Here is a 23292-nt window from a genome sequence, read left to right on the forward strand (position 1 = left end):
AGGCTGGAGATCATTGTCAGGCTGATTGGGTTAAAATGGCAGACTTGACATGTTAAAAGGAGGGTGATGCTTGAAATCATTGTTATTCCATTGTTAACCATGGTGACCTCCAAAGAAAAGCGTGCAGCCATCATTGCGTTGCATAAAAATGGCTTCACAGGCAAGGATATTGTGGCTACTAAGATTGCACCTCAATCAACAATTTATAGGATCATCAAGAACTTCAAGGAAAGAGGTTCAATTCTTGTTAAGAAGGCTTCAGGGCGTCCAAGAAAGTCCAGCAAGCGCCAGGATCGTCTCCTAAAGAGGATTCAGCTGGGGGATCGGAGTGCCACCAGTGCAGAGCTTGCTCAGGAATGGCAGTAGGCAGGTGTGAGCGCATCTGCACGCACAGTGAGGCGAAGACTTTTGGAAGATGGCCTGGTGTCAAGAAGGCCAGCAAAGAAGACACTTCTCTCCAAATAAAAAAAACCATCAGGGACAGATTGATCTTCTGCAGAAAGTATTGTGAATGGACTGCTGAGGATGAAGCCTCTTTCCGATTGTTTGGGGCATCTGGAAAAAGGCTTGTCCGGAGAAGAAAAGGTGAGCGCTACCATTAGTCCTGTGTCATGCCAACAGTAAAGCATCCTGAGACCATTCATGTGTGGGGTTGCTTCTCATCCAAGGGAGTGGGCTCACTCACAATTTTGCCCAAAAACACAGCCATGAATAAAGAATGGTACCAAAACACCCTCCAACAGCAACTTCTTCCAACAATCCAACAACAGTTTGGTGAAGAACAATGCATTTTCCAGCACGATGGAGCACCGTGCCACAAGGCAAAAGTGATAACTAAGTGGCTCGGGGACCAAAATGTTGACATTTTGGGTCCATGGCCTGGAAACTCCCCAGATCTTAATCCCATTGAGAACTTGTGGTCAATCCTCAAGAGGCGGCTGGACAAACAAAAACCCACTAATTCTGACAAACTCCAAGAAGTGATTATGAAAGAATGGGTTGCTATCAGTCAGGAATTGGCCCAGAAGTTGATTGAGAGCATGCCCAGTCGAATTGCAGAGGTCCTGAAAAAGAAGGGCCAACACTGCAAATACTGACTCTTTGCATAAATGTCATGTAATTGTCGATAAAAGCCTTTGAAACGTATGAAGTGCGTGTAATTATATTTCACTACATCACAGGAACAACTGAAACAAAGATCTAAAAGCAGTTTAGCAGTAAACTTTGTGAAAACTAATATTTGCTTAATTCTCAAAACTTTTGGCCACGACTGTACAACTGCGGTGAGGAGGAGTTTGAATGATATGGCCATCAAGCATTTGTCCCGCTGTGCTGTTCCAAGTCCATGGCGCTGACGGGCACAGCTGAGCACCTGTCTCGTGTATTTGGTCAGTCTCATAGACATTAAATAGATCAGAAGGGCACGTGCTTATTCACCGCTCCATTTACCCTCCTCTTCACTGCAGCCATGCAAAGGGGAGGAAAAAGGTGTTGGAGGTGTCACCGGTGGGGCCCCTTCAGTGCTCCAGACAAAAAAAAAATACCTAGTAGCCATTGGTTCCTGAACTAAAAATTTAGGAGCCAAATTTTATTTTTAGTCGCCAAATCGAAACCGAATCAAAATTTTGGTATCGTGACAACGCTACGCCGATCAGATCAGGGTAGGGTTGTTTCAATACAAAAATTTTGATTCGCTTTCGTCACCATAAAAAAGTATTGCGATACTCAATACCACGTGGAAAAAAAGCTGCGTGCATTTTGCATTTTATGAAACGTTCGGCCCATAATATAACAGTCCTATCCTATTTTTTGGGGTGACAAGGTGACTAAAAAATGGCGAATCGCATGGTTTTTTATTTATTTATTTCTGTTACGGTGCTCACCGCATAGGAGATATTTTTAAATAATTTAATAGTTCTGACTTTTCGGACGCAGAGCTATGTAATATGTTTATTTATTGTTTATATATTTTATATGTAAAATTGGGAAAGGGGGGATTTAAACTTAATATTTTAGGGTACTTTCACACTAGCGTTTTTCTTTTCCGGCATAGATTTCCGTTACAGGGGCATGCGCAGACCGGTAAAAGTGTGTAAAAAGATACAAGACGGATCCATCTGTCCGCATGACAAGCTTATTCGTTCTTGCAATGCATTTGTGAGATGGATCCGCATCCGGATGCATCTCACAAATGCTTTCAGTCACATCCAGATCGGCGGATCCGGCAGGCAGTTCCGGCAACGGAACTGCCAGCCGGATCACACTGAGGCAAGTGTGAAAGTAGCCTTAGGCCTCTTTCAGACGGGTGTCACGTTTTGGCTCCGGATGCGTCCCGGGTGCACTGCGGCAATGTGTTTTGCACGCGTGTGATAAAAAACTGACTGTGGTACCCAGACCCGAACTACTTCACTAAAGTTCAGGTTTGGGTTCAAGGTTGTGTAGATGTAATTACACAATGTATAAAATAATAGCATTCTTAAAACAGAATTCTAAGTAAAATAGGGCTGGAGGAGTTAAAAAATAAATAAATAATAATTTAACTCACCTTAATCCACTTGTTCGCGCAGCCCGGCTTCTCTTCTGTCTTAATCTGTGAGGAAAAGGACCTGTGGTGACGTCACTGCGCTCATCACATTGTCCGTCACATGATCCATCACCATGGTAATGGACCATGTGATGAGCTCAGTGACATCACCACAGGTCCTTTGACAGGTCCTGAAGAAAGAACAGGAGACCGGCAGCTATGCAATCAATTGGAGGAGGTGAGTTAATTTTTTTAACCCTCATTGGCACTGCGCCACCAATGTTTATTATACTGGGGTGTTGGGAGGGGCTGTGGCCACTGCGCCACCAATGAAGATAACTGACCTGTTAATACAGGAGGCGGGTGCTGGAATCAAATAGCCGGCACCCGACCTCTATGACAGGGAGCTGCGATCCGCTTCAGTTAACCCCTCAGGTACCGCACCTGAGGGGTTAACTGCAGCGGATTGCAGCTCCCTGTCATAGAGGTCGGGTGCCGGCTATTTGATTCCAGCACAAGCCTCTGGTATTAACAGGTCAGTTGTCTTCATTGGTGGCGCAGTGGCCACAGCCCCTCCCCTCCTCCTCCTGTCTCTCTTCTTATTGGCAGCGGCAGCAGCACACGGAGGAGGGAGAGACTCCTTCTCCACTCTGCTGCTGAGAAGAACATCGGCGGCGGGGCAGAGAACTATCATCTCCTGTGCCTCGCCGCTGTATTCAACTGCAGAGCTGCGGCGGCGGGTCTAGTTGCAAATGGCGACAAGACTAAAAAGTCTTGTCGCCATTTGTAAATTCTAAGTCGCTTTGGCGACCATTTTGGTTGCCATCTGGAGCCCTGCCCTTGTGATCAGGCATGTTTCTCCGATCCTGTGAATAGGTGATACATTTTAGTTGTGGGAAATCCCTCTAAAGAGGATCTGGCAGCATTCCCAACAGGTCTGTTTTAGTTAATACATACATGAATTCTTTGTACGATAACAATTCTGGAGCAACTTTTCTTATACCGTGCGTTGCGTCGTTCTTCTGTTATTCACTCTGGAAATGTGTTATTAAATTGACATTTGTGGTTACCTTGATTTTTACTTGTGATGTATTTTATCCCTATGTTTCTATAACTGTCCTTCAGTCCTTATTGTCTGACCACTAATGCATTTTTTTCTCTCTGCAGGGTATGAATATTGTGGTGCCCTTCATGTTTAAATATGCAGTAGACAATCTGAATGAAATATCCGGAAATGTGCTAAACATGGCAGATGCTTCGCATACAGTGGCTACAATGGCGACAGCCATTTTGATTGGTTGTAAGTACAAGTCCAATTTAGTTTTCACGATTTGTGGGTTTATAGTCTGGATAGACAACACCTTTAGGGTATATGTGTCAAAAAAATAAAACTATACATGCTTTTATTTTCCCATTACCATTTCCCTAAAAAATAATAAAAGTTAATCAATAAGTTATATTTATCCCAAAATGGTGTCAATAAACTAACACAATTCATTGTATGATTGAGGCCTCATGCACACAACTGTTGTTTGGTCCGCATCCGAGCCACAGTATTTGCGGCTTGGCTGCGGACCCATTCACTTCAATGGGGCCGCAAAATATGCAGACAGCACTCCGTGTGCTTTCCGCATCCGTTACTCCGTTCCGTGGTCCGCAAAAAAAATATAACCTGTCCTATTCTTGTCCGTTTTGCGGACAAGAATAGTCAGTTATATTAATGGCTGTCCGCTCTGTTCCGCAAATTGTGGAACGCACAGGGACGCCATACGTGTTTTGCGGACCGCAAAAAACACACAATGGTCGTGTGCATGAGGCCTGAGAAAATCAATAATTTTCCTGAAATTGAAAGAAAAATGGCGGCACTGGCTATAAATAAGTAAAATAGGGTGCACGTTCCTAGGGAATAGACTTCTTACCCCGCAATAAAATCCAGAAAATGGACGGCACTCCAGTTAGATGAAAAATTCGGTGATACCTTTATTCAACCATCCGGTGCAACGTTTCGGCTCTAAATGAGCCTTTTTCAAGTCTTCTCCATGACAGCTCAACCTGAGATTGACTTCCTCTGATAGGACAGGAAAAAACACAGAGAGGTTAAGAACCCCACCCCTTCCCCTCATCACCAGTGTTTTTTCCTGTCCTGTTAAGGAAGGAATACCAGAGAGGTGTGCTGGAAGCTTGTCTGGGTTCCTTAGCTTAACACTCCAAGTTTTGTCTCTGTTTCATTCTCCTACCGGATTGTTGTCAGGCCTGAGGTCGGTTCCGGAGGTTCGGCTCTTCCCTCCTCTGTATGCGGCCTGTGCCCGGACCCCTCTGTGTTTGGTGGCCCCGGCGAAGCTCCCTCCTGCGGCGGTCCAGTGGGGCTTGATGCGGAGTGGATAGGCGGCCGGAGCGAGGCTAGGACGCTTTTTCCCTCCGGCCGCCGGGTGATGATGTCAGACGCTGAGGTTGCGTGGCTTAGCGTCTTGACGTCACACGGCGCACGGCCGGGAGCCTGGCAGTAGATTTAAAAATTGCCATGGCAGCGTTCAGAGTGCGCCCAGTGTCTCATCACCTGCCTGCAGTGTTTTGGCAAACCTGCTGTGGACGGGACCGACGATGAGTGCCCCTACCACCGCCGGCTCTGGATTGGAGCCCCCCACTACCTTGGGTTCTGAGAGTAGCCTGGTTCAGGCGCCCTTGTATGTTTGTTTGCCCTGTAGTGGTTGACCCTCAGGGCGGGACTGGGGATAAAAACCAGCCCTGGAGAAAGTTGCATACCAGACCCACAGCGTTGCGTCATTATTTACTTGTTTATAAAAGGGGAAAGCATTCATTTTAAAACGTGTGTAAACACGAATATGAACTTTGCCTCTTTTGTAGAACCCCATTGCTCATATTACCGTTTTACTGGCTAGGGCAGCGCTAAATCCCGGCCATCAGTGACGGTGACATCACTGGGCTTCCTGGCAGCCCCATGGAGAGCCCCGGTACGTCACCAAATCTTCAAAAAATGCCTTTGCCCTGCGCGATTTAGCGCAGGTCAAAGGAGAGCATCGGAGCATGAACTGCTCCGATTCTCAAGTCAGGGGGGCTGCCTGGGTGAAAATAGAGGTTTGTCCGGGTTCAGCTCTGAACCCAAACAACCCCTTTAATTTATACTCGGATATAGTCCTCCTGTAAGTACCTGGCCTTCCCCCTCTTCCTCACCCCCCTCTTCCTCACCCCCCTTCCCCTTCTGTCCCCCTTGAATGTATGTCAGCAGCAGCACCAGGAGAAGGACTGGAGCTGCAGGCTGCACAGGGACAAGTGAGTGACTGGCAACCCCTTCTTGCTGTCACAGAGTTGCTGGATTCTCCTGGAAAAGTTGTTGAAGTGCCGCTGCACACAGCTTCTCACAGCCACTCTGACCATCATGCATGGAGTTTCAGCTGCCTGGAAGTGACCTCCAGGCTTCTATGTATGAAGGCACAGTAGACTGCTGGGAGCTGCCTGTGTGGAGGCTGAGCAGCAAGGGAATCTCCAGGAGTGACATCAGCTGGGCAGATCAGCTTCTAGGATCTGGGCTCCATGGGCCCTGTGTGGCCCTCACATGCTTCTTTATGCATCACAGCAATGAGATTGGGGCAGTTGACAGCAGGGCTCTGACTGGAGGTAGCACTTTGTGAAAGGTTGTCACACAGGTTGTCAGGGGCTGGGAGTGGAGAACATCTTGGTGTGTAACCTGGTGTCACTGTGCTGTACCAAGGATCTGCTGGGCATGGTGCCTCCACAGAGGGCAGGGAATCAGATTGACTGAGGAGGGCTTGTACTTTGGAGAAGAATATGTGGCTTCATGTGACAGAGCAGAGGAATCGCACAGAAGAGTGTGTGGATGAGGATACGTCGTATCTCCAAGAGCTCTGCCACTGACATCTCCAAGTGACAGACACTGCTGGACCCCCCTGGTACCCTGCACACAGAGCCTTCCTGTATGTATGGCTGGTGCCAACTTGTGATCAGATCTGACAGTCTGAAGCCAGGAAGCGCTGCCACCCTGTCCCCAGGTTTGCTCTGTGCATGCACCCGGAGCTCTCTGTGCCCACGCCGGTGATGCCATGTCCCGCAACCATAGTGGAGGTGATGTGGGAGGCTCTGGGCTCTGGATTAAAAGCAGCTCTGGAAGTAAAGGCAGGGGCAGGGACCGTTACTACGGCATGAAAGATGGAGTCGGGTCGGGGCAAATGGGTGCTGTTGAACTCCAGTAGAGGGGACGGGCTGCTTCTCCTGGGCACCAGTGACACTGGCAGGGGCAGCGGTGTGGGACCGGGAGGGGGCTTGCAGGAGAGCCGCCGGGGGAAGCAGGGAGCTTGCATGAGCTTATTGGGGAAGCCGCTGTCGTACAACAGCAGCCAGAGCTGCCGGAGGAACGCGAAGTACCGGAGGCTGCATAACTACCTGTGCAACGTGCTGGAGAGACCCCGGGGCTGGGCATTTGTCTACCACGTCTTTGTGTGACTACCGGACACCGTGCTGCTGTGTATAATGCACCGCCACTCGCCACATGTGGGCATGGCCCTGGCATCCAATACATATCTGGGAAAGCTATTCTGTGCATTTATAATGTGTGCAGGGTGCCAGGGGGGTCCAGCAGTGTCTGTCACTTGGAGATGTCAGGGGCAGAGCTCCTGGAGACACGACGTATCCTCATCCACACACTCTTCTGTGCGATTCCTCTGCTCTGTCACATGAAGCCACATATTCTTCTCCAAAGTACAAGCCCTCCTCAGTCAATCTGATTCCATGCCCTCTGTGGAGGCACCATGCCCAGCAGATCCTTGGTACAGCACAGTGACACCAGGTTACACACCAAGATGTTCTCCACTCCCAGCCCCTGACAACCTGTGTGACAACCTTTCACAAAGTGCTACCTCCAGCCAGAGCCCTGCTGTCAACTGCCCCAATCTCCTTGCTCTGATGCATAAAGAAGCATGTGAGGGCTACAGAGTGCCCATGGAGCCCAGATCCTAGAAGCTGATCTGCCCAGCTGATGTCACTCCTGGAGATTCCTGTAAACTGGAGACTGTATGTAAACTAATAGTATACACTACATAACCCTGACAGCCTGCACAGTCACATGTGGCACAGCCCTGGCATCCAATACCAAAAAACCTTGGAACTGTGGTCGTCCCTGTGCGCCAAAGAGGTACCTTATCGTGTGTTTTCACACACAAATCATTCATCTCGACTCTCTTAATCCGGAATTCTCAGACTGAGATGTTGGAAAAATTTCAAGAGTCTGATGAAGATAATGAATACAAAAAGTTTTTCTTCAATTCTGAAGATATTGATGATGTAATTAAAGCCATAAGAGCCACGATCAGGATGGAAATTCCTAGGAAACCTAGGTCTGTCCAAGAAGAAATTTTTTGGGGGCTGGGGGAGAGGCAGAGATCTGTTTTTCCTGTTTCTGATAATACACAGAAACTCATAAAGGCAAAATGGGATAAACCGGAAAAAGATTCATTCATTCCTCGTGGCATAAAGAGACGGTACCCCTTTCAAGAGACGCATTGGGAGTTCATTCCCAAAGTCGATGCTCCAGTGGCCAAAGTTGCTAAACGTACGGTCCTGCCCTTTGAGGATGCAGCCCAATTAAAAAATCCCATGGACAGAAAGGCAGAGAGCTTACTCAAAAAGACCTGGGAAGCCACTGCAGCCCTATTAAAACCAGGGGTTGCTGCGACCTGTGTAGCCCGCACCTTAGCCGTATGGTTAGAACAGTTGGAGCTACACCTAATTAACAAGACCCCTAGGGAGCAAATCCTAGATAGTCTCCCCTTACTCAGGAAGGCCACAAATTTCCTAGCGGATGCTTCCGCTGAGTCGGTCAGACTGTCAGCTCGCACTGCAGTACTTTCCAATAACTTCCGGAGAGTCCTGTGGTTAAAAGCTTGGTCAGGAGACATGGCCTCTAAAAATAAGCTGATATCTTTACCATTCCATGGACAATATGTGTTTGGCCCTGATTTGGACAAAGTCTTAGAGTAGGCTACTGACCGTAAAAGAGGCTTTCCCGAAGATAAATCTGGGAATAGAAAATAGTTTTTTCGCAAACAGCAGCAGGATTCCAGACCTGACCGTGGAAGGTCGGGAGGATGGAATTATACCAGGGGGAATAAGGGGAAAAGCTTTCTCTTTAATCCCAACAAGGGTGGTCCCTCCGCCCCTGCTTCCAAACAATGACGTCATCCGGGTCGGGGGAAGGCTCAGTTCCTTTTTAAGTTTCTGGGTACAGACCATCACAGACCCGTTTATTATCAGCATCATAAAAAACGGGTATTCATTAGAGTTGGATTCCCTTCCCTTGCAAAAGTTTGTAATAACCCAACTCCACTGATCCCGAGAGTATAAAAGAACTCCTGTCCCTAGGGGCAATAGAAGACTTACCCAAGGAGGAATGGGGGAATGGTCACTACTCGCCTCTATTCATGGTCCGGAAACCAAACAGGAGATTCCGAACCATCATAAACCTAAAACCACTAAACAAACACATTTCATATCACAAATTCAAAATGGAAACTGTCAGGACGGCAGTAAAACTTATCAAGAAAGGAGCTCAAATGATTACAATAGATCTCAAAGATGCTTATTTCCACATTCCAATGCATCACCTTTCCAGAAGGTACCTGAGGTTTGCAGTGAAGATGAAGGGAAAGATCCGCCACTATCAGTTCACCTGTCTACCTTTCGGAATTGCCTCAGCTCCTCGTATCTTCACCAAGGTTATGGCAGAAGCCGTGGCCTCTCTAAACCGCAGGGGGATTTTAGTGGTACCTTATCTCGACGACTTGCTGGTAGTAGCAGAAACATCAGATCTCCTCCTAATACATCTACAGGTGGTCCTCTCTCACCTTCAGAACCTGGGGTGGATCATCAACAGGGAAAAGTCCAATCTGACTCCAAGTCACAGGAGAGTGTTCTTGGGCATTCTACTGGATTCGACACTCCAAAGATCCTTTCTTCCTTCTGCAAAGATCCAGGATCTAAAACTAAGAATCCAACAATTCCTAAAGATGCGTTCTTGCTCTATCCGGCAGGCCATGAGGGTTCTAGGTCTTCTATCCTCCTGCATCCCAGCCGTTGCCTGGGCCTAATTTCAAATGAGGCCTCTGCAGAGCCTTGTCCTAAAAAGGTGGAACAGATCCCAGTTGACCCTAGAAGAGAGGATGCCAGTAACCAGAGACATGAAGGCCTCCTTGATATGGTGGCTCTCAGACAGGAACCTGAAGACGGGGGGTTCCCTGGAGCTAAAAAAATTTACTATACTAACGACGGATGCCAGTTCCTGGGGTTGGGGTGCCCTTGCTGCCATCGGTTCCTTTCAGGGTGCCTGGTCAGAAACTCAGAAGAGAATGTCATCCAACTACAGGGAGCTCTATGCCATATGGGAAGGCCTCAAAGCAATCCAGATTTAGGCCACAAACCGTCATGTTCTAATACATTCAGACAACTCCACAGCGGTAGCGTTCATACAACATCAAGGAGGGACGAGGCACGGGCATCTTCAGAACCTCGCAAGACACATATTCCTCTGGCCAGAAAATAATGTGAAATCATTAGGGGCGGTACATCTGAAAGGCTCACTCAATACTCAAGCAGATTTCCTAAGCCGGCAGAGGCTGGATCCAGGCGAATGGTCTCTGTCACAAACAGCCTTCCAGAAAATACAAGATCAGTGGGGCATTCCATCTCTAGACCCATTTGCCTCAAAAAGAAATTACAAAGTACCACATTACTTCTCTCTAAACCCAAGGGATCCGTGTGTGGCAGTGGATGCCTTCACCCAGGACTGGATGTCGGGGCTGGTGTATGCCTTCCCCCCCAATTCCGATGATCCCAAAAGTCCTCAAAAAATTCCAAGCAGAGAGATGTGTCCTGATCCTAGTTGTTCCCTTCTGGCCCAGAAGAGGCTGGTTCGGTCTCCTGAGATCCCTCAGTCAGGAGAACCCAATCCTATTTCCCCTGGAGAAAAATCTTCTGATGCAGGGTCCAATCCCTCACCCGAATCTCAGACTCCTCAGTCTATCAGCTTCGTTACTGAGAAATCCATCCTATTAGGCCGAGGCCTCTCTCAAAGGGTAGTGGATACTCTCCTACTTGGTAGGAAAACAAATACCTGTAGGTCCTACCTTAAAGTCTGGAAGAAGTTCGCTGCCTGGGCGAATTCAAGGTTTAACCATTCCTCACCAGACATCCCTCTCATTTTGGAGTTTCTCCAGGATGGGTTGGATATGGGCCTCTCCCCTAATACTTATAAAGTACAGATTTCTGCCATAGGAGCCCTTTACAACACCAGTCTTTATGAGAATGCCTGGGTGTCTAGATTTTTAAAGGCAGCTGATAGGTTGAGACCCACAGTTAAAAACCTGGTCGCTCCCTGGAACCTGAATACCGTACTATCAGGCCTATCAGATACTCCCTTTAAGCCTTTGGATTCTCTATCCATTAAATGGCTCACCCTCAAGACCATTTTTCTAGTGGACATTTCTTCTGCAAGAAGAGTATGTGAGCTTCAGGCCCTGTCGATTCAAGAACCCTTTCTTTCCATTTTTGGGGACAAACTCATCTTTAAATTAGACCCTGGGTTCCTCCCCAAGGTGATGTCCACCTTCCACGGGTCCCAGGATATTGTTATTCCCTCCTTTTATTTCCCAATCCTAGGAATGATCAGGAAGCAAATTATCATAACCTAGACGTTAGAAGATGTGTTCTTCATTACATGGAGGTCACAAAAAGTTGGCGAATTGATAAGAATTTATTTGTGCAGTTCTGTGGCCCCAATAAGGGAAAAAAGGCAGCAAGGAGCTCTATATCCCATTGGATCAGGTGTGCCATCTCTGAGTCCTACATAGCTTCTGGCAGGGAGCCTCCTCAGTCTCTCAAAGCCCATTCTGTAAGATCTGTTTCCACCTCTTGGGCTGAGAGGGCCTCTGCATCACTAGAGCAGATTTGCAGAGCAGCCACGTGGAAAAGGGCCCATACCTTTTTACTAAACATTACAGAGTAGATGTTTTTGTTAATGAGGACATGACCTTTGGACGCAAGGTACTGGGTGCTATTGTCCCCCCCCCCCCAAATAGAGTTACTTTGTTAGTTCTCAGGTTGTGCGACTGGGGAAATGAGTATTTCACTCACCAGTAATCCGGTTTCCTGGAAGTCTCCATGACAGCACACATATATCCCACCCTTTTTTTCTTTATTGGTTTCAGATTCCTTTAATAGTTCCTTTCCCCTTTCCTTTTCCTGGTTCTGTTAAAAATACACTGGTGATGAGGGGAAGGGGTGGGGTTCTTAACCTCTCTGTGTTTTTTCCTGTCCTATCAGAGGAAGTCAATCTCAGGTTGTGCTGTCATGGAGACTTCCAGGAAACCGGATTACCGGTGAGTGTAATACACACATATATATATATATATATATATATATATATATATATATATATATATTACACTGCTCAAAAAAATAAAGGGAACACTTAAACAACACGATGTAACTCCAAGTCAATCACACTTCTGTGAAATCAAACTGTCCACTTAGGAAGCAACACTGAGTGACAATCAATTTCACATGCTGTTGTGCAAATGGGATAGACAACAGGTGGAAATTATAGGCAGTTAGCAAGACACCCCCAATAAAGGAGTGGTTCTGCAGGTGGTCACCACAGACCTCTTCTCAGTTCCTATGCTTCCTGGCTGATGTTTTGGTCACTTTTGAATGCTGGCGGTGCTTTCACTCTAGTGGTAGCATGAGACGGAGTCTACAACCCACACAAGTGGCTCAGGTAGTGCAGCTTATCCAGGATGGCACATCAATGCGAGCTGTGGCAAGAAGGTTGGCTGTGTCTGTCAGCGTAGTGTCCAGAGCATGGAGGCGCTACCAGGAGATAGGCCAGTACATCAGGAGACGTGGAGGAGGCCGTAGGAGGGCAACAACCCAGCAGCAGGACCGCTACCTCCGCCTTTGTGCAAGGAGGAACAGGAGGAGCACTGCCAGAGGCCTGCAAAATGACCTCCAGCAGGGCACAAATGTGCATGTGTCTGCTCAAACGGTCAGAAACAGACTCCATGAGGGTGATATGAGGGCCCGACGTCCACAGGTGGGGGTTGTGCTTACAGCCCAACACCGTGCAGGACGTTTGGCATTTGCCAGAGAACACCAAGATTGGCAAATTCGCCACTGGCGCCCTGTGCTCTTCACAGATGAAAGCAGGTTCACACTGAGCACATGTGACAGAGTCTGGAGACGCCGTGGAGAACGTTTTGCTGCCTGCAACATCCTCCAGCATGACCGGTTTGGCATTGGGTCAGTAATGGTGTGGGGTGGCATTTCTTTGGAGGGCCGCACAGCCCTCCATGTGCTCGCCAGAGGTAGCCTGACTGCCATTAGGTACCGAGATGAGATCCTCAGACCCCTTGTGAGACCATATGCTGGTGCGGTTGGCCCTGGGTTCTTCCTAATGCAAGACAATGCTAGACCTCATGTGGCTGGAGTGTGTCAGCAGTTTCTGCAAGACGAAGGCATTGATGCTATGGACTGGCCCGCCCGTTCCCCAGACCTGAATCCAATTGAGCACATCTGGGACATCATGTCTCGCTCTATCCACCAACGTCACGTTGTACCACAGACTGTCCAGGAGTTGGAAGATGCTTTAGTCCAGGTCTGGGAGGAGATCTCTCAGGAGACCGTCCGCCACCTCATCAGGAGCATGCACAGGCGTTGTAGGGAGGTCATACAGGCACGTGGAGGCCACACACACTACTGAGCCTCATTTTGACTTGTTTTAAGGACATTACATCAAAGTTGGATCAGCCTGTAGTGTGTTTTTCCACTTTAATTTTGAGTCTGACTCCAAATCCAGACCTCCATGGGTTGAAAAATTTGATTTCCATTTTTTTATTTTTGTGTGATTTTGTTGTCAGCACATTCAACTATGTAAAGAACAAAGTATTTCAGAAGAATATTTAATTAACTCAGATCTAGGATGTGTTATTTTTGTGTTCCCTTTATTTTTTTTAACAGTGTGTGTGTGTATATATATATATATATATATATATATATATATATATATATATATATATATATATTTAGGGTCATTTATTAAGACTGACTTTTTTTTTTTTAGATGCCGGTCTTAATACCTCTTGCGCGGGTGCCTGATGCGCCTAAATTAAGTAGAGGCGCCGGCTTCCTTGCTGGCGTAGAGTTAGATCATTTTCTACGCCTAAAACAGGCGTAGAAAATTTATAAATGAGATTGGCCAGCCAGCCCACTTCTCCACCCACACCATGCTGCCTTTTAGACCTGGTGTGAGCAAATCATCTTTGCGACGAGACCTGTGACAGATATATACCAAACATTGGCGTGTATCTAATAATAAATGGCCCCCATAGTGTGTATTAACTCTCATCTTCACCATTAATAGACAAAAGCAATTAACTTGGCAGAAAAATAGAAATTAGTTGTCCTTCCGACATTATTATGAGGTAGATTGCATAACCGTTTTGTCAAGCTTTAATTCCGTCTGTCAAATGTTATCTTATCCGTAATTACCTCTTTAATTACACGTGACCTTTATTGTTTGACCCACAAGCTAATGACTACTTTTGATTTTTCTAGATTTTTATTTTTATTTTATTTCTTGTGCTCTGTTTTATTTAACTCTTTATCTGAACCAGATTTTCTCACACATTCTTGATCCGCACAGGTTTTTGCTGTGTTTCCCCTAAAATCCAAACCTCTTCAATTAAAACTGGGTCTATGTTCACATCACGTTACCCAAATAAATTATATGTATATGGCTGAAGGGTATCCGTACAGTCTTCCATGGCACAGAGATATGCCAAGGGCGTCCTTGACATGCAAACTCACTTTTCAGTATAACTGGATACTACTAAAAAGAATACTTTATCTAATTAGAAGTCAGTGGTGGGTGGCTGCAGGTCTATGGGAAGGAATACACTTCTCTGTCTGCAGTATGTATTGGTTTTAAAGAAAAAAATATAGTCTAAACATACTACGCAAACAGAATTCAAGCAGAGCCTAAGGCTGGACACTCACGTTAGCCAACAGCTATTCCTCCTGACTAATGCATGTGTTCTAGATAGTAAAAGGAGAATAAGCAGCTGCCAAACACCTCTGGCAGCAAAGTGTCTTCCTTGAGAACAAAGGATCACATATGTTGCGATTTAACTGCCTGGCCCTTTCCCTTGCCACCTTCCACTGGAGAGTAGTAGGCACACCACTATACATTGCATTCGGAAAGTGTTCAGAACTTTTGACTTTTTTCACATTTTGTTATGCTGCAGCCTTGTGTTGAAATAAAAAACAATCAAGTTTTTCTGCATGCATCTTCCCTCCATCCCCTTAATACAAAAAGAAAACAGAATTTTTGAAATGTTAGCAAATTTATTAAAAAGGAAAAACTAAAAGTTTACATGCACATAAGTTTCAAATCCTTTGCCATGACACTTGAAATTTAGTTCTGGGGGCCTCCCATTTCTATTGATCATCTTTAAAACAAGACATAACATGAATAAATCGTAAGTTACAGCAATTAGAAATCAGGTCAAGAGTGAAAGCTGCAGGTATATGCTGCTATCACTGAGACCCATCTCTAAGGGCTCTAACTTGTTATATATTTTGGATTTCGCTGCGATCTTGGTCTTGTTTTAAAGATAAGATTATCACCTAACTTGAATCTATAGCTGTTAGGCCTCTTTCACACGAACGATACAGATTGTATGAGGATCTGTCCAGCCAAAAATTGATGGTTTTGCATGCAAGTTCAATCGGTTTTGTCTGCGACTGCATCCAGTGTGTGCGTTTTTCCTATGCGGATCCAGTCAGTTTTTATTATGTTTTTCACGAGCGTGAAGAAAAAATGTTCAACAATCTACATCTCCTAGCAACCATTAGTGAAAAACACATTGCATCTCCATGCCTTCATGTTTCATGATGTTGCCCCATTCACGTCTATGGAGCCAGGACTGCGGGAAAAAAGCACAAAATAGAACTTGCTGTGCTTATTTTCTGAACACAGAGATGATGCGTGAAAAACTTATGTACACAGACTCATGTACACAGACTCATTGAAATCTGTGGGTCAGGATTCAGTCCAGATGCTATGTGCACTACACACATTGCATTTGTATGGAAAACTCGCTTGTCTGAAAGAGCCCATAGACAGCCTGAGATCCAGCCATCAGTAGCAAGGACTTCTGAGATACGTGCTTGGCTACTAAATTGAATGCATGACATACAGTGCTGCCCATAATTATTCATACCCTGGCAAATGTTGACTTAAAGAGGACCTTTCACCGATTCTTACCCTATGAACTAAGTATACAGACATGTGGAGCGGCGCCCGGGCATCTCTCTGCACTTACTATTATCCCCGGGCGCCGCTCCGTTCTCCTGCTATGCCCTCCGGTATCTCCGTTCCCTAAGTTATGGTAGGCGGAGTCTGCCCTAGCGCTGGCCAATCGCATTGCAGAGCTCACAGCCTGGGAGAAAATAACCTCCCAGGCTGTGAGCTCTGCGCTGCGATTGGCCAGCGCTAGGGCAGACTCCGACTACCATAACTTAGGGACTGGTATCTCCGCCTACTATAACTTAGTGAGCGGAGATACCGGAGGGCATAGCGGCAGAACGGAGCGGCGCCCGGGGATAATAGTAAGTGCAGTGAGATCCCCGGGCGCCGCTCCACATGTCTGTATAGTTAGTTCATAGGGTAAGAATCGGTGAAAGGTCCTCTTTAAAGTTACTTTTATTCAACCAGCAAGTAATTTTTTGACTGGAAATGACATAGATGTCTCCCAAAAGATAATAAGACGATGTTCAAAAGGCATTATTGTGGGGAAAAAACGTTTCTCAGCTTTTATTTACATTTGAGCAAAAAGTGTCCAGTCCAAAATTATTCATACCCTTCTCAATAATCAATAGAAAAGCCTTTATTGGCTATTACAGCAATCAGACGCTTCCTATAATTGCAGACCAGCTTTTTGCAGGTCTCCACAGGTATTTTTGCCCATTCATCTTTAGCAATGAGCTCCAAATCTTTCAGGTTGAAGGGTCTTCTTGCCATAACAATATAACAAAACAATAACAAACACAGGTGCACTCTGCAGAATCACTAAATCCTCAAACTGATTTTAAAATTGAGAGATTAGTCAACATGTCCTACGGTGTAGAACATGTCTAAGCCCGGACACCACGACAAGGTTTCTCAAGTAGCCCGGGACTCTACACTCTCCTACCTGAGCCGTATGGGCGATACCAGGAGCCAGTGGGCAAATTACAGGAGCATAAGGCCGACTCACAAACAACTCACCAGTTACCTCCAGCATGTGGCCATGCTTGCAATGGGAGGAGGGAGGAGTCTGTGAGTCCCACTCAAGACTTGCTGATATGTCCCAGGCCTCACAGGTGCACCTAAATGTGGCCTGTAGATGGAAAACAGGCACATTTAAATAGGAGTTTATACACCTCCAGAAATCTATATATACAAACTAAGAAGACAGGTTGGCATTAGCAGGAGGTGCTTCAAACCCACATGCAGTTGTGCATATATATAGGGGAGCAAATCCTGCACTTGTGGCCCGTTGCTAATGGCAATCCCCAGCAAAATGCATACAATGGAGGATGCCCGCGGCGAACCACAAGTACCACAATAGACATCCTACACAAGGTAACAAGTGCGGATGTAATAATTAATATAACAATATAACAAAACAATAACAAACACAAGTGCACTCTGCAGAATCACTAAATCCTCAAACTGATTTTAAAATTGAGAGATTAGTCAACATGTCCTACGGTGTAGAACATGTCTAAGCCCGGACACCACGACAAGGTTTCTCAAGTAGCCCGGGACCCTACACTCTCCTACCTGAGCCGTATGGGCGATACCAGGAGCCAGTGGGCAAATTACAGGAGCATAAGGCCGACTCACAAACAACTCACCGGTTACCTCCAGCATGTGGCCATGCTTGCAATGGGAGGAGGGAGGAGTCTGTGAGTCCCACTCAAGACTTGCTGATATGTCCCAGGCCTCACAGGCCTCTTCTTGCCATAACCCTGATCTTTAGCTCCCTCCACAGATTCTCAATTGGATTCAAGTCTGGACTCTGGCTGGGCCACTCCAAAACGTTAATGTTGTTGTCTGCTAACCATTTCTTCACCACTTTTGCTGTGTGTTTTGGGTCATTGTCATGCTGAAATGTCCACTGGTGCCCAAGGCCAAGTTTCTCTGCAGACTGCCTGATGTTGTCGTTGAGAATCCTCATCAGAGCCCAGATTCACCATGATGGCCTTGGTGGTGATCCTTGGATTCTAACTATCCTCCTGGCCAGCACAGGTGTCACTTTTGGCTTCCGACCACGTCCTCTGAGATTTTTCACAGTGCGGAACATCTTGTACCTTTTGCTCAAATGTAAATAAAAGCTGAGAAATGTTTTTTTTTTTCCCACAATAATGCCTCTTGTACATCGTCTTATTATCTTTTGGGAGACATCTATGTTATTTCCCGTCAAAAAATTACTTGCTGGTTGAATAAAAGTAACTTTAAGTCAAAATTTGCCAGAGGTATGAATAATTATGGGCAGCACTGTAGGTTCCCACAGCGAAAGGGTTACATTCAGCTGTGGGGGAGCAGGCATAATGAAATTACTTATCTAAGCAAATTTGTCATTCAGGAGGCGGGAAAGCTGGAGGGCAACTAGATGAGAAAAACCTCTAATATATCGTAGGCTGGGTTCACATCACTTTTTTTCACTACATTTAACGTATATGTTTGAAAAAAAAAATACGGATACTGCAGAGTCCAGTAAAATAACTTATACATTAACATATACGTTTTTTATCATTTACAATGGATGCATCCATCCGAGGAATCCGTTTAACGAGTACGCGTTTTGTTTATGTTAAAGGGGTTGTCCGAGCTTTTAATATTGATGACCTATCCTCAGGATAGGTCGTCAGCATCAGATCAGCCGGAGTTCGACTACCGGCACCCCTACCGATCAGCTGTATGAGGAGACGCGCATGCCATTTCCCTTCTCTCTTCCTGTCTGCTGCGATCTATGGTCTTTGCCATAGACCGCAGCGGTGAGCAGGAAGAGAGACGTTAGACGGCACATGCGCACAACGTCTCCTGATACAGCTGATAGGCGAGGGTGCCGGCCCCGGCTGATCTGATATTGATGCCCTATCCTGAGGATAGGTCATCAATATTAAAAGCTGGGACAACCCCTTTAAATGTAAGACAAAAATGTGATGTGGACCCAGCCTTATAAAAGTTTTTTTCTTGCTGTAAGCATGACCACTGTATGGGCATGAAATGCTGGGAAGCATACAGACTTTTCTTGATCGATAGATCTGGAATAAGGTATAGCTGTTAATCTTGTGTTCACATATGGATCTTCCAGTTTAGTAATTTACCATGTTTCTTTGTGCAATTATTTTTTCTTTCGTTCAGAAAATGTATTCACAGTACATGTGGACAATGTAGGACTATGGAGGGGGGAAAGCCTGCTGTTTCTCTTGCGTATTAGTCTCAACAAGCAGCTTTCTCCCTACTTTAAAAGCACTTGGCTAACAAACACAAAATAGAAGTGCAAAATCAACAAATTGTTAATCCTTTGCCGCTTAATGTGTTCTCCCGTTCTGGTGCTTTCTTTCATGACTATAATTATTAGATTGGATTGGCAGGGCTGCCATCGCCTTGCTCTTTATTTTACATTAAGGAGCCATTTTTTGCTAGATTTTTTTTTTTTTTTTTTTTTTTTTATAATCAGATTAGTTTGTTTGTATTAATGTTTGTTGTTTCTTATTCTTTAAAATGCCTTTCCCTTTTGCTCTCTCTTGAAGGGGCTGTGTCTGCTGGACCCCAGTAGGAGCCGTTGTTTTTCTGTTTAGATGCACCCCTTACCACAGTTCTGGCCCTTCTCTTGCTTTGTCGCACTGCATGGATCATTTCGGCAGCAGCTGCATACTGGGCCCTTATATTTCAAAACTTAGTAAAGTGTCAGTATTCTCTGTGGTCACTACAGTAAGCAATCATTTTTTCCACAGTGGTTTGGAATATTAAAGTGGATGCTCCTTTGTGTTTTATGTAGGTATTAACATTGCTTTTATTATATATCCAGGAGGAAATAAGGTACCATGTGGAGAAGCCATATGGTAGCATGCAGAGTGCCTATGAGTGTGTACACATAGTGTGCAGGAGGCTGCTTGTCTCACTCAGAGCAGGAAATCTCAGCAGGGCCAGCTTGCCTGTATTCACTACCTCTTGATGAGTATACAGACTAAGGCCTCATGCACACGACCGTTGTTGTGTTCCGTTCCGCAAAATGGGGTTCCGTCATCCGTTTCCGTTTTTCTTTCCGTGTGTCTTCCTTTATTTTTGGAGGATCACCAGACATAAAGGAAAGTAAAAAAAAAAATCTAAGACAGGTTTGCCATGCAAATGATAAGAAAAAAAACGTGTGCCTCCGTGTTTTTTAGCGGTCCCATTGACTTGAATGGGTCCGCAAACTGTTTTCTGCGAAAATAATAGGACAGGTTATATTTTTTTGACGGACTAGAACCACGGATCACAGACGCAAATGACAAACGGTGCATTAGCCGAGTTTTCAACTGACCCATTGAAAGTCAATGGGTCCGCAGAAAATCACGAAAAACGGAACAACGGACACGGAATAAAACAACGGTCGTGTGCATGAGGCCTTAGGCTACATTCACACAGCCGTTTTTAGAACCAATCCAGGTCTATGTGGCTATTCACATAGTGTTTTTTTTTAAAAAGGATGTCATATTTTTTGCCATTTTCATTGCCAGCTGGCCCCATTTCAACGGCCGTGTAGGCAGGAGTGTACCTGTCTAACGCCATTTAAAAACATGTTAAAGTGCCTTTCAGTGGTATAAATAAAAAAATATATATATACTCACCTTATCCACTTGAACACACTGACACTCGCTCTGCATTGGAGAGAACTGGAAGGACCTGATGCTCCCCCCTATTGGGGGCCTTTTTATATTAGGGGAAAACTGTTTTATATACAGGGGGCTTTTATATACAGGGTGGCACTATTGAGGGGTATTTTACATACGGGGGTACTGTGGGGGGCCTTATATATCCTGGGTCTACTATGGGGGGGAACTACTGAGGGCACTACAGGGGGCTATTATAGATACTGCAGACACTGTAGGTGTACTGAGGGCACTGCAGGGGTTGGGTTGCTTAAAAAAAAAAAAAAATTATGCAATTTTTCATGGCCATAATATACAGGTCCAAAATGACTGCAAAACGCCTGCTAAAAACTGACAAACCGCCATAAAATAGATGCAGAATTGACATGAGTCCATTTTTAATGGCCATTTTTTATCACTGTTGTTTGAATGCAGCCTAAAGAACCTGGAAGTGGCTATTTCTTGCTTGTGACAGGGCATAATCTAATTCATGTATAAAACAGCAAGGGATAGCTTTCTATGGACACCAGGAATCCGCCTGGGTCAGCAATGTAAACTAACATCAATAGAAAACTGGCAAGGGGCACATTGTTCGTATACGGAATGCCTGGCCTGGTATAAAATATACTGTTCTAGTACCGTATATTAGTCTTCAAGTCTACACGGTATATAGCTACTCTGCAGGGGAAATGTAGGGAAGGCTGCCTGTGTAATACATGGACAGGCAGGATCCACCAGAACTAGACCTGGCTGCAGGGCAGGGGGCCCCATGTGCTCTATGGATCTCTTGATGAGATGACCCCTTTACAGTCCGTGCAGAAACCTCACGCCCTGTTGCAGTCCCGTGAGCCCCAGTTTCTGGTAGCTGAATTTCTCTGCCATCTACTCTATTAAAACCTCTGACTTGCTGATCTATGGCAGCTGCAGAACACAAATGTTTTTTCTTTCCTGTGACATTCTCCTTCCAGATATATTTCTAACTTCTATCAGATCACATCTCACTTATGCTCATCCACTATACACACACCAAGGTATTTTGGTCTTTGATCACAAGGGGTTTGATGTGCGACCCTTTCACCCTTCCGTCTTCTCTACTCTGAATCTTCGCTCTTTTCAAGTCTTTCTGGACAACACGGAAGGTGGTAATGAGCATTTTCCCTTTTTCTTTCCTAAACAAGCAGCCGGGTTTTGTCCAAGTTCATTAATACAGTTTGTATGACATTTATATACAGTTTGTAACATTTTTTTTTTTTGTCCATCTTAAGACAACGTTCTCTCAGAGCGAAATATGAAATATTCTAATTTACATGTGTGATGGTGCATGGAGATTACGGAGCTGAAGGTAGTCCTTCTGCTGCCATATGGTACCCATGTATGACACTCCATTATGACACTCCAAACGGAGCAGGAGAACAGAAAGGCTGAACAGTGATGTGAACGAAGCCTAATTGTTAAATAGGGTCTCCAGGCTGCAAATATTGATCATCATCATCAAGTAGGTCCCCCACTGATCAGCTAATTCAGACTGCCATAGCGTACGGTCTACGGAGCTGGAGGCAGACGGCGCTGTACAGTGTGTAGCGGCCGTGCAGGTGTACTGCAGCTAAGCTCCCATTGTTGTGAATAAGAGCTGAGATCGGCACGCCGGTGCAGGAAACTACAGTGTGCAGACTAGTGCCTGCTGCTTCCATTCTGTACACTGTTATTTTCCGGCTCTGCAGCAACCGCTGAAACAGGAGCAGCTAGGGCATTGCCATTACTTCTAGCAGCTCAGTTCTCTCTGCAACTTCCACACCCTCTGCACTTTGTTTGACAGAATCTGGCAGGTGTGATCACGTTATATACTGCCTCGCCCTGTCAATCAAAATGGAGAGGGCCTGGCAGTTGTAGAGAGAGCAGAGCCTCTAGGTGTAATGACAACACCCCCGTTGCTCCTAGAGGTTCATTTGCATATATTAAAACATCATTTTTCTCAGCAATGCTAGAACATATGGACATGGGACCAACACAGATGTCTTCAGCTGCCAAGTGCACATGTAACAGGTCAGGCAGTGTCATAGCTACAAATCTGCCAACAGATGTCCTTTAACCTGTTAAAGACATATGACGTACCGGTACGGCATGATGTCCCAGTACTTAAGGACACATGACGTACCAGTACGTACTGGGTGCCTGCTCAAATCATTGCCCCCATCTCCCGTGTCGGCGATCGCTGCGAAACGCAGGTCAATTCAGACCTCCGGTTTGCGGCTTTTACAGGTCGTTGCGGCGGGTGGTCAGCGCTGCCATCGGGTCCCCGTGCGGCGGTAATGGGGACCCGATGACATGGAAGGCAGCGCAATGCCTTCCTTAGGCATCGGCGCTGCCTTCCTGTGACGTGCCTGTGAGATCCAGCCCCCTGGATCTCACAGGCAGGAAGCTGTATGAGTAATACACACTGTATTACTCATACAGCCAATGCATTCCAATACAGAAGTATTGGAATGCATTGTAAAGGGGATCAGACCCCCAAAAGTTGAAGTCCCAAAGTGGGACAAAAAAATAAAGTAAAAAAAAAGTTTTTCCCCCAAAAAATTAAGTTACCTTGCCTCAGAAAAAGTGTAATATAGAGCAACCAAAAATCATATTCATATGTACCCTAAAATAGTACCAACAATACTGCCACCCTATCCCGTAGTTTCTAAAATGGGGTCACTTTTTTGGAGTTTCTACTCTAGGTGTGCATCAGGGGGGCTTCAAATGGGACATGGTGTCAAAAACTGCCTTCCAAAAACCGTATG

At 45.7% G+C, this 23292-nt stretch overlaps 1 protein-coding gene across 2 annotated transcripts in view; it reads left to right on the forward strand.

The window, feature by feature from the left end:
• The window catches only part of ABCB7 (ATP binding cassette subfamily B member 7), a 173412-nt gene that overhangs the window by 110810 nt on the left and 39310 nt on the right, over nucleotides 1-23292 (forward strand). For both annotated transcript variants that reach the window (XM_040406048.1, XM_040406049.1), the window contains exon 5: nucleotides 3692-3824. In XM_040406048.1, coding sequence (XP_040261982.1) covers nucleotides 3692-3824 — 133 coding nt within the window. The remainder of the gene's footprint in view (nucleotides 1-3691; nucleotides 3825-23292) is intronic.

Source organism: Bufo bufo, chromosome 8, assembly GCF_905171765.1.
Source record: "Bufo bufo chromosome 8, aBufBuf1.1, whole genome shotgun sequence".
Taxonomy (NCBI): Eukaryota; Metazoa; Chordata; class Amphibia; order Anura; family Bufonidae; genus Bufo; species Bufo bufo.